This window comes from Lontra canadensis, unplaced genomic scaffold (genome assembly GCF_010015895.1).
Source record: "Lontra canadensis isolate GAN:19392208 unplaced genomic scaffold, GSC_riverotter_1.0 scaffold84, whole genome shotgun sequence".
NCBI lineage: Eukaryota > Metazoa > Chordata > Mammalia > Carnivora > Mustelidae > Lontra > Lontra canadensis.
The window spans coordinates 23,124-35,155 of record NW_022631078.1 but is presented as its reverse complement, the minus strand read 5'-3'; the positions used below and the strand labels follow the sequence as shown (position 1 = coordinate 35,155).

General features: G+C 57.3%; 1 protein-coding gene across 1 annotated transcript; it reads left to right on the top strand.

The window, feature by feature from the left end:
* The first annotated feature begins 5,395 nt into the window (after positions 1-5,395).
* Positions 5,396-10,970, top strand: ACR (acrosin). Its single transcript, XM_032882993.1, has 5 exons — positions 5,396-5,518; positions 6,444-6,650; positions 6,871-7,154; positions 9,669-9,814; positions 10,340-10,970. The coding sequence occupies exons 1-5, from the start codon at positions 5,451-5,453 to the stop codon at positions 10,865-10,867; spliced, it is 1,233 nt and encodes a 410-aa protein (XP_032738884.1). The 5' UTR covers positions 5,396-5,450; the 3' UTR covers positions 10,868-10,970.
* The last annotated feature ends 1,062 nt before the right edge of the window (positions 10,971-12,032 follow it).

The window sequence follows — 12,032 nt, the reverse complement described above, 5'->3', positions numbered from 1 at the left end:
CTCAGTTGCCTGTTTGAGGAATTCTTAGGAGCACAAACTGCTGTCTCTTGGACAAATCTCCCCAGCCTTGTCACAAGTATCCAAGCCTGGGCGCTGGTGACTCAGATCTCTGACCCGGTGTCCTTGTTGGCCTCCATGTCCACATGCCACGCTTCTCGTCTCTTCTGGAACTGTTGCAGGACCTCAGCCTGGGCTTGCTGACTGGGAGGTTTCTTTGTCTGTTTATCAGCTGATGGAGGAGCTGCCCTGGACTAGAAGTCTGGTTGTCTGTCCTTTGTGACCCCTGCCGCAACCCCTCCCCCTCCATGTCCCTTTGTTTCTGAATCCTGTGGCTCCTGTCTTTGAACCCTCTCTTGTCTGTCCCAGCTGTCCTGCCCCCACGGCTCCTGCTGTTGTTCAGGCTTTCCTTCTCGCCTCTGAGCTGACAGTCTCAGGAGGCTCCAGCTGCCACCCCCCACCCCCAGCTGTGTGGCACCTGGTGGGGGGTGCTCCGCCCACAGGAAGGGCAGAGGCATCTCAGCGGGTGGGAGGAGGAGTCACAGTGTGGCCAGTGGGTGAGCGTTCTCCCGCAGAGTGGGCGCAGGAGGCCCCATGGGAGCTGAGGGAGGGTGGGCGCGGCTGGTGCCCCCCCCCCCGCCCCCGCAGACGACACATCAGGCACCGGTCACAAGGCAAGGTGGGGTGCGGATGGGACACGGTGATAAATGTGGACCTTGTCTGGGGCTATTGCTGGGTCGGGGTGGGGCCAGTGGGAGACGCCATGGGAAAGTGTGAAGATCCCGGAGGGAGCAAAGCGGGTAGAAGAGGCATGGACTCCGGTGTCTTCACTGAGAAGACGTGGGGGCGGCAGAGAGGCTTTGAGGGTGTGAGCCAGGTCCAGAGGGCCTGGGAGGGAGTGGGGAAGGCCCTGTGAGGCTTGGACCCTGAGAGGTTTGCCACTTGTCTAGAAAGCCCCACAACTTCAAATTTCCAATTTTCTCAAATTTTTAGTTTTCACTTTCAAGTTAGAAACTGTGGTCATCAAACAAGAGGCCAGGAAGGAAGTCAGAGATCTGGGATCTGGAAGTAGGGATCTGAGCAAGGGGCTCTCAGTGCAGGGGTGGAGGCAGGACCCTGACTTGCTCTGGACCTAAGCCTCTGCTGGGGGTGGGGGCTGTTATCCTCCGAGCTGCACGCGGAGCCCTAAGTCGCTCTGGGGCTGGGTCCGAGCTTGGGGTAAGTACAGCTTCCGAGAGAAGAAAGTAAGAGCAAGGGCAGAGGCAGCCTTCCGGGGACACGGCAACACCCACTCTGACTCCCAAGAGATCTGGGGGAGAAGATGAATGTGCCCCTCCCCTCAGAAGGGGAGTCAGACCCTTCACACACCCCCACCCCCGTGAGAGACGATGCGGCAGAGGAAAGTGTAGGTTCAGGGCTGGGGGAGTTGCAGCCCCAAACGCTTTGGGGCAAAGGCATTCTCAGGGCAAAGGTCTCCTCGTGGCCTCAGGATGTCCTTTAGGGGCCCCCAAGAAACTCACCGACGCTCTTCCTCGAGCCTGGAGCAGAGGCTGTGGACCTAACCCTCCCTCACCCCAGCAACCCTGCCCGAGGTGCTGCGGACAACTTGGGCTGGCCGGATGCACATGGTGTCTACTCTGCAGAGGGCCTCTCTGGAGAGGGGTTAGGGATTCGTGTGAGGAAAGCTGGGGTGGGAGTTGGACTGGTCAGGTGGGCGGGGGCAGGGTTTGGAAGTGAAGAGCAGGAAGTAGGCTGGGGTAAGCAGGGGGGCATATAGGGGTGGGAATGGAGGAGGGCAGGGAGGGAGGTGAGGTGGAGGGGCATAGGGTGGGGAACCCCTCCTCCTGCTCCCTGTGATGGGAGCTTTGCCTGGGCCTGAGTCAAGCCCCCAGTAGCCCCTGGGACCGTACCCTCTGGCCCTAGAGTCTTACCTGTCTGGCAATTTCTTACCTCTCTCGCTTGGGCTTTGGAACACTTGTATTTGAGACATTTGCTTCTTCCATTAGGGTTAAGGACAAAATTAAACCTGGGGGACCATGTGCCTATCCTGCGGCCACAGGGACAGGTACTGTGACCCGCAGCCCTTTCTAGAACCAGAAGTGAGTGTTACTCTGTGGGGTCAGACAGTACTTTGTCTTTTAGAATCTAGGCATTGGGTCTTCCACTGTGTCATCGCGTGACCCTAAGTGTTTTGGAAAACTAGGTACTGTTTTCATCTCGAAGCTTAAAATATTTTCTTTCTTTTTAAAAATTTTTTGACGGTTTTATTTGAGAGAGAGAGAGCAAACACAAGCAGGGGAGCAGCAGAGGCAGAGGGAAAAGCAGGCTACCCGCTGAGCAGGGAGCCCAACATGGGGCTCGATCCCAGGACCCTGGGATCTTGACCTGAGCCGAAGGCAGAGGCCTAACTGACTGAGCCATGGAGGCGTCCTATTTTTATCATATGTTGAAATACTTGCAAAGGTTGTGATTTCTGGAAAATTGTATATATTAGCATCAAAATAAATGTTTACATCATTCTGCTAAATGATTCTCTTGGACCTAAATACCACATCGATTTTATGGACATTACAATCCTGTAAAAACTCTTGAAGAGATGTTTTCTTAAACAGTCAATATTTTAATGACCACATCTTGAATTCCTGTTGCCATTTCTTAGACTATAAAATCCCAAAGCCTCTTCAGCTCCCTTATCAAGCACAGTCTGACACTCAGATGTGTCAGGCCCCTAAGGCTCCATCGGCGAGTTGTGAACCACTAAGACTCAGGTTGGCGAAACGCTTCCTGAACCGCAGGTAGAGGAGCGGAGACCACCTGCAGTGATTGCCGCACAAGAAAGGAAAGAAAAAGAAAGGCCCTGAACACTTCCATGCAGGAGCAGGGTAGGGAAGACATAAGTTCTGGGACACTAAGGTCAGAGAAAAAAACCCACCAGTTGGGGAAAGCACACAAGGGCCTTGAAAATTCCCTAGGAGATGCATGTCCTCCTTTCACTCAGGCGGAAATGGGGGAGCCTTCCTGACACGCAGGGAGCAGTGATAAAAGCCGTGAGACCCTCACAAAGGGGATGTTACTGAGGCCCAGTTACGTTCATGTAGGTGAAACCCAGCTTGCTGCTTGGCAGGAATGGGAAAAACATACCAAAACTCATAAACCCCCCCGGCCTTGCTTCTCTCTACGAAACAAAGAGAAGGTGTCCTGGCCCCGTGTTAGAAGGTGGAGGAGGGACAGGAAGGGGTCCCCCAAACAGAGAAGACACTTGGAGACTGGAAGTCCCAGCAGGCCCTCCACGCCGTCGGAACAATTTTGTTCAGGTGACTCCCTGGCAGGTGCCCCGATGGAGGAAGGTCTGCAGCGGCCGCAGGGTTACTCTCCGGACCTTAGCCCGCAGATTTCACAGAGCAGCGGGACCCGCAGAAGGACACTGCAGTGAGAGCCACGGGCTCACATGCAGCCCAGAGGACATGCATGACCCTAACTGACAGCTAGCCTGTAATTAGATCTCGTGCCGCCACCTGGCCTCAGCGACGGGAAAGACGAGGCCATCTCTGAGAGATTCCTGGAAGGCCCAAACAAGCCTCCCCACATCCTGGCCTCTGCAGGCGTTTCTAAGGGTTATGTCAGTCTCCACAGGGCCTGGAACACGCAGCCCCGAGAGAGGTCACTGAGCAAACCTGGACCGAGATGGAATCAGCACTGTCGGCACCCGGCACCCCATAACAGGAGAGGCAAGATCTTCTGGCCTAGAGGAGACTTGGGGACACTCATGGAGAGGAAATAAGAGGCCTGACAACGGAATTGAAGAACTGCAAACACCTGGCCTGCAGGGTGGGAAGAGAAGACCCCTTTTCTCTAAGAGACCAGAGATGGAACCTCCAGATCTAGCAGAAGAGGTGAGAGACAGCATCTCCTGACGCTCAGGGGGAGGAGACAAAGCGGGAACACTCAGGGAGGGCATGGAGACCTCCTTACACTCAGATGGGAGAGGGAAGATTTCGCGATCCTCAAGTAGGGGAGATGAGACCTCAAGACCCCCAGGAAGGAGATAGAAACCTTCAGACAATCAGGGAGCTGGGATGAGATTGTCAGATGTTTACCGAGTAAAGGAGACCTTGTGATATTCAGGTAGAGAAGATAAAAGCTCATGACTCTTAGGCAGGGAGGGAGACTACTCACGTAAGGGACAGGAGACTTCCAGCAGCCAGGTGGGGGCACGAGAATTCCTGGCATGTCAGTGTGGCTGAAGAAGCCTCAGTGCCCTCCCACAGGAGAGACGCATCTCCTGACCTTCAGGTAGGGGATAGAAGATCTCTGGGTTCTCTGGTAGAGAAGAGGCCACAGAGTGACACTGAGGTGGTAGAGATGAGGTCTTTGGCCTTGCGATGGAAGAAAAGAGACACCCTCAGATTCAGGAAAAGGAGGTGGTGGTTCCTGATACCCAGGTAAAGACACACCAGACCCCATTGAGGGGAACGTGACCTCCTGAAAGTTATGGGAGCTGAGGTAATAGAGGAATAAAGGCATCTGACAATTGGAAAACTCTTAACACTCAGAAGAAGCTGCAGAGGTGTCCTGACACGCAGGTAGGCGAGGGACCACCTCTCGCTGCTCAGATGGACTAGTGGAGAACCTACATTCGGGTGGGGGAGGGGACGCTGCCCTTCAGGCCGGTGCAGACGTGACCTCCTCCCAGTCTTGAAGGAGCTGCGGGTGTGTGAGGCGAGCGTTTGTCTTCCCCCGTGGGGGAGATGCTGCCTCTGATGATCAGAGGAAATGTACCCTCAGGGTACTCATGTGACGGTGATGAGAATTCCTGACCCTGAAGTGTAGGGACGCAGTGTGCTGCATGGAGGTCCAGGAGAGGAGACCTGGAGACACTCAGGCAGGAAACATCAGATCCTGAAGAGAAGGGTGGGCTTTGTAGTCCCAAATGAGAGAAATTCAAAGTGGCTCCTGGAAAATTGTGCTGATACTATGTACCGGGAAGAGGGAAAGACAACCTGCCCATGCAGTGTTAAGGATAGATTAATCTGGTGAGCCTGACACCCTGTGACCCCTGACAGGCTCTGCCATCTCGACACGGAGGAACAGAGCTGCCCCCCAGCCCACGATCTGGAACAGGAACTGTGGTCACAGCTTGCCCGAGAGGGGCAGACCCTGCACGAAACTGGAACCTCAGATCCTCTGGGACCTTCGAAGGGTGACTGGGAATGACGGTCTTGGCCTTGGGACAGAGGGTGGGGCTGGATAGGAGCCCCATGGCCCTCGGGGTGGGAAGGTGTCTGTACCGAAAGCTGGGATCTTGTTTCAGCCTGAACCAGTTAAGCTAAAGGGCTCCTGCGGGTCCTGACTCCTGGGGGGAGGGGAGCAGCCCGGCTGATTGGCCGGCAGGCCTCAGAGCTCTGTGAGGTCACTAGGCTTCCGGGCCAGGCTGGGGCAGGAGCGTGGTTAGGATGCTGCCAACTGCCGCTCTGCTGCTCTTGGCAGTGTCCGCGGTCGCCAAAGATAACGCCACGTGTGAGTAAGTGCCAGGGACACCTCGGGGGGTGGAGAGAGCGTCTTCTGAAGAGCAGGCCCCACCTGGACTGCCTCTGTCCAGGGCCGGGGAGGAGGCCAAGCTTGGGCCTGGGTGGTGCCACAGGTGTGGCACTCACAGGTGTGACCCACATCCCCAACTCAGACCATCCCTGCTCCCAGCTGCTTCAGCCCGGAGGCCCCAGGGCTGACTCTGGGCTCCTCTACCTCTCACTGCGCAGACGGGGGACCCTGTCCTTACCCTGACCTCGCTGCCTCTTGAACATCAAGTCCTAATTTTTAGAAGCCCCTTTCTTCCCACAGATACTGCGGTGCCCCCACCTGTGGCTGACCCCAAAGACCCCAGGGTATTGTCGTGGCGTCTTCTAGGGCCCCCTCCCCCTTAGACTCCGACAGCCCCTGAGGTACCCTCCCTCCCTGGCTCCCAGGACTCCCATCCCTGGACCCCTGCTGGTCGCCCCCAGCAGCTCTCCCTCCTCCTGCCACCATCCGGCCCCACCCTGAGGCCCCAGGGCGCCTGCCGCTGTTCCCTGAGTCTCCAGCACAGAACTGGCCCTAAAGGTCCCAAGCCATTACCTCTCGCCTCCCCATCTCGCCTCCCCCCTGCCTAGGGACCTCCCGTACTTCTCGGGCCCTTGTCATCGGTTCTGCTTCCTCTGGCCCCTTCTTGCCTCATCTTGTGGCTCCACCCATGAGACCCCAGAAATCACACTCCTCAAAGCCATTTCCTGGAGCATGCAGCTTCCAGCGTCTCTCCTCAGCAGCCCCCCCCCCCCTCCCCCCTCCCGGCCGTCCCCCCTGGCCCCGCCCCCCTCCCCCCCACCCCCCCTCCCCCCCTCCCCACGTTGTGCAGGTGCGAGGACCGGCTGCGCCCCTCCCTGGTTTGAACTGTGCTCCCGGTCTCTCCTCAGTGGCCCCTGTGGGTTGCGCTTCAGGCAGAGCTCACAGGGGAGTGGCCGTGTCGTCGGAGGGCAGGAGACGACCATCGGGGCCTGGCCCTGGATGGTCAGCCTGCAGGTCTTCACGTCCCACAACCACCGGAGGTACCACGCGTGCGGAGGCACCTTGCTGAATTCCCACTGGCTGCTTACCGCCGCCCACTGCTTTGTCTCCAAAAAGTAGGTGTGGGAGCGTCTGGAGGGAGGTCTTCAGAAAGGGACCTTCTCCAGGGCCCTCTGCACACTTTGTCCTGGGGCTCTGGGCTTGGGGCAAGCAGACAATGAGTGGGTGGGCCCAGACCCTTGCTGGGGGAGGGCTCTGAGGGTCACGGCCACCGGAGGTTTCCGTCGTCGAGCCAGTCCTTTCTGAGGGTGACTGGGCTTGCCTCTGTGCCCACAGGAAAGTGTATGACTGGAGGCTGATCTTCGGAGCAAGCGAAATTGTGTACGGGAACGACAAGCCGGCGAAGCCGCCTCAACAGGAGAGATACGTTGAGAAAATCATCATTCATGAGAAATACGTCCCCAGTTTGGAGCACAATGACATCGCTCTCATGAAGATCACCCCGCCTGTCCCCTGCGGGCAGTTCATCGGAACAGGCTGCCTGCCCCAGTTTAGGGCGGGCCCACCTAGAATTCCCCAGGTCTGCTGGGTGGCTGGCTGGGGGTTCTTGAAAGAGAAAGGTGAGTACGGGAGGGGCTCGCACAGGGGTGGGGGCGCTGCTGGTCATCTCCTCAGTGGTCTCTGAGGTGAAGGGGCCAAATATGGGTCCTCGTGGGGATGTCCACCAGAGCGCAGGGCACTGTCCCCTTTTACAGCCAGAGAAGCTGGCGGCTGGGTGCCCTATCCACTGCCTCACCACGGATGGCTCGTGCGGTCGCCGGAGGGAAGGGAACGCGCAGGCAGAGGGGAACCTGGGCACTTGGAGAATGGGGTCGGGCTGTGGCTGTATCTGGAGCTGGAGCCCCAGTGGCTACCTTCTTGAAATGGGGGACTGTCACCTGAAACAACAGTTGGAAAAGAGCTCTCCATGGGGTTTTGTGGCTGAGGGCCATGCCCCCTGCCAACATCCATTTCCCCGTCTGTGAGTGGAAGGGCCACGTCATGTGGTCTCTGAGCTCTGAGACCCCAGAGCCCAGCCCTCCTGACCTCAGTGAACCTGGGGTCCCCACCCCTGGGGGTTATGATGTGAGAAACTGCCCTCCCCACCCAAGCGACCTCGTTTTCTCTGGAGAGAGGGGACAGGTTTTTTTGGAGGTCAGCTGTGGGCAGCAAGACTTTGGCTAGGCCTTCCAGATGTCCACAGGCGACCACACAGTCACGCTGGGGATGTGGAGAGAGACTGAAGGCTCTTCTGTCCCTTCACAGTGGAAAACCGAGGGTTCCTTATTCAAGCCACTTTAGTCATTCGGGGTTCAAAATTCAGCCTTTTCTGGCGATGAAACCCCAGTAGTTTCAGGATGCTTCCTGTAACTCTTCTTCCCTCTCTCAAGGCTGCCCCCATCTCTGATGGGGGGTGCTTCTCTTCCCGGGCAACTCTGTTTTCACTGGCCTCTGCTGGCCCTTCCCTCCCCAGCCTGGGCTGTCAACCTCCTGGCCCTGCCGTGGCCTCTAGAACATTCTTCTTGTCCCACCCCCCAGCCTACCCTGCTTTGCCCACCCACCCAAACATGTGCACAGTGTCCCGGGGTCTTGTAGTCCCCAGAGAGCTGGTCTCAGGATTCCCGTCTACACTCCCATCCCTACCGCCACCTTTGCTATCTTACTGCTCTAAAGGGTTCCAGGCTCCCACCTACATCCTGGACATCGCACAAGGCCTCTCTTGCTCTAGATCCTCCTCAACTTAACAGGATTTCTAGCATCTTCTGGTGAAGACATCCCCCACTGCGAAGGACACGTCTTAAGGAAGTCCCCAGCCTCCAAACTTTTGTGACATTCCTGCAGACCTTCCTTTTTCTGCTTTCTCCTTGAGCCCACGTGCTTCTGGGCTAGTCCTCTTTTTCTACTGAATTTCAAGTTCTTGTGGACTTTTTAGCGTTTGTCACCCAACACCTAAAGGAGTTGGGATTGAGAAAACCCTGTTCTCTTCCCCGTCGTCTGTCTCTTACATAGATCTAACAGGTCATGGTAAACAACCAAGCTTGTTGCGGTGCTAATTTCCGTGTCACCCCTGCCTTGGGGGCCGTGCAAGGACAAAACTGGCCTCTTCTTGGGTGATGCGGAAGGCTGAGCTCAAGGTACTGGAGACAGTCGAAGCAGACAAACACAGTCAGCCGTTTACCGGGTGCCTGCCGTGTGCCTAGCTCCATCCACTTTGGTCCCCTTGGTTCTGGCTTCCCGCTTGGCCCCCACCGCCATGTTCCAAGCACAATCCACCACCCCTCTCCTGTCCCCCAGGCTGTGGTAGGGCCCTTTTGCCTGGGGTTGGCCACTTGATGAGGAGGGGACAGCTGTCCCTGCAGCCAGGTGCGAGGTTGGCTGATGGAGGCAGAGCCTAGGCTGGGCCTTTCTTAACCAAAGGCAGTGATGGAGCATCTGGGGTTGTAAAGGAATGTTCGGATCTGCCTGCAGTTCTTCAGATGCCCACGCCCCTGACAGGTCTGTGTGTGGAGGCAGTCCTGCCCCTCCTCCTCTTCTCTAATTTCAAAACGGATGGGAGGCACATGGGGAGGGACTCATCTGCCCAGCTCCCGAGGATCCCGTCCAGAGCTGAGCAGGGGGGTCCTAACGGGGGACAGCAAGCAGGGCAGGTGACTCACAGCTGTGCTGTGGGGGAACAAAACGTGAGTCCTGGATTTGTGTGTGGTCCAGATCCCAGCCACACCACAACCCTACCAGATGTTTGGGCGCGTGGTGCTCCAAGCTTCCGATTGGAGGACAGGCAAGTCGCAGTGCTTAGCACAGAGGGTCACTGTGGGGCGTAAATGAGGCGACACAGCATGCATTCCTTCAGCCGAATCTGCTCAGCCTCCAGGCCCTGGCCATCCCCCACCCTCAAACCTGTACATCCCTCCCCCTCCCCCCACACCCTTCAGACGCATCTGAGGGGAGGCGGGGTGGGGGGGAGGGCACTGGCTTTCATGGACTTGAGGGATAACAGAGCGTGTCAGGATCATGGGGTTCCATGGGGGGAGTGGGCTGGGCTCTCCCAGAATGTGGCCTCTGTGATCGCTGACCACTGAGCTGCCCGGCTGTAGTCTACAGGGTCACACCGACACTGCAGGAGGCGCGAGTGAACCTCATCGACCTCGACCTGTGTAACTCCACCCAGTGGTACAATGGGCGCATTCGTTCAACCAACGTGTGTGCGGGGTACCCCGAAGGCAAGATCGACACCTGCCAGGTAACTTCCCCTTGGGCGCCCTGTTCCCTGCCCACACCTCTTTTTGAATCCCTGAGCTCCCCGCCTCCAGGTCCCTGCTTCAGTGACCCTTTCCCTGGTCCCATCTTGTCGCAGCGAGGATGGGAGGGGCCGCCTGCTGTCCCTGCCCAGAACCGGTCACACCCTGAGAGCTGTATCGCATCATAACACAGAGCTCATGCTGCCCAAATAGCATCCCCGAGAAAAGGCTAACCTCCCCTCTCCAGAACACGAACCCTGCAAATCCGCTCGCCCACACATGCCCGCGGGTGCATAGAGCCTCATGCGTGGACACGCGGGTCGCCTTTCTCTCCTCCTCTCTGCAAGGAGACCCTTCTTGCATCCACCCGAAGCTGTTGGTACTAACTCCAGGGTTACCACTGCCACTTGGGTTCAGGGCAGCTAGAAGGCATGTGACTGCAGACACTGTCCTTCCAGGGCCTATGGCCCTTCTGGGTAGGGGAAAGTGGCTCAGACAGAGAGTGACTTCTGTGTCCTTCTGGGCAGGGGGACAGCGGCGGGCCTCTCATGTGCAGAGACAACGTGGCAAACACCTATGTGGTCGTGGGAATCACAAGCTGGGGGGTAGGCTGTGCCCGAGCTAAGCGCCCTGGAGTCTACACAGCCACCTGGCCCTATCTGAGCTGGATCGCTTCCAAGATCGGCTCTAATGCCTTGCACATGGCCCAGCTGCCCACCCCTTTCCATTCGACTTCTCAGACACCCCCGGCTAGACTCCCCTCTGCCCACCCCTCTGCTCGCCCCCCTTGGTACTTCCAGCGCCCTCCTCGACCACCTCCCCCCAGCCCCCCTGCATCTCAACCTCGACCTGGACCTCGGCCCAAACTCCCGGCCCCACCCCCACCCCCACCCCCGCCTGCTCCCCCACCTATCACTAGACCTCCCCAAGTACTTTCTTTCGCCAAGCGACTACAGCAACTCATAGAGATCTTGAAGGGGAAGACTTTTTCTAGTGCGAAGGGGTATTACGAAATGGAGACCACAGATCTCCCCGAACTGACGGCCACCTCCTGAACTGACCCCACTCCCAGCAGATCCAGTGAGCCCTTAACTCCCAAGAAAACAAAGATGAAATAAAGAAATCTAAATATAAATATAAAGATAGAAAAATATATATCCACAAAGACATGCTTTCTGGACTTCTTCCTCCCTGCCCTCCTAGACGCAACCGAATCCTCCCCCAGCGAGTCTGTCCTCCCTCTGTCCGCCTCCAACAAGGTGGAACGGCTTAGATGTCCATCAAGCTGCCTGCTTTAGCTTTCCCTCAGCACACCCATTTCACTACTTATGTGCCAGTACTGGTTTGTATCAGGCATTTGTGGTTTCCTAACCCTTGGGTTTTGAAGTTGGAACAAGGTGATCTCGGGCGGCAGGCCAGGTCAGAGTCTCTGCAGATTAAATCAGGGCGGGTGGGCCTTGCAAGGTCTCCTGGGAGGTGAGCGGACTCCGAAGGTGGGGTGTGGGTCTGCGTCCACTGGAAGAATGACCCCAGTGGGAAGGTTTGTAACGTGGCCATCTGATGCTCACTCCGTGTGGCTGACCCCAGGCCAGAGTCAGTCCTCAACCAGAGCTGCTCATGCCTGTTTGTGAGTTCCTGAGAAAGAGGTCTCTATGGGCTCAGGTCAGCTGCCCACTCTGGTCAGGGCCTAGATCAAGCCTGCACCCTGGATTAGCCGCCTGATGATGAGGGACGGCAGGCCCCGGAAAGGAAGCCCCGGGCTCCTGGCAGCTGCTGCAGGACCAACCAGTCATGCCTGCCCACCAGCCCACCCTGCGTGGGCTTCAGCTGCACGACGGGCCTGTGCTCAGTTTGCAAAGACAGACGGCAGAGGGTGCAGGAGCAGGAGGGAGGGACTCCGGGTGAGGAGGAACAAGGACTCCGTCCTTTTCCTGCTGGGGCTGTAACAGCGGCTGATGAAGCAGCCAGGAATCTATTTTCGGGATTCATCAGTCTGCCTGAGTTCAAACAAACCCCTGCTTGGCCCCCCATCAGCCATGTGGCCTTGGGAATATGGCCAGAGGGTTGTGTGACAGTGAAATAGGACAGGTGTGAAGGTGTCAGAGTGGGACACACTATAAATTCTTACAGATGTGGGCTCTAACTTAGAGCCAACGGGTGACGAAACACTGGGTAACCTTATACTTAAACAGGGGAGCTCGGGGGCACACCTTCTGTGCA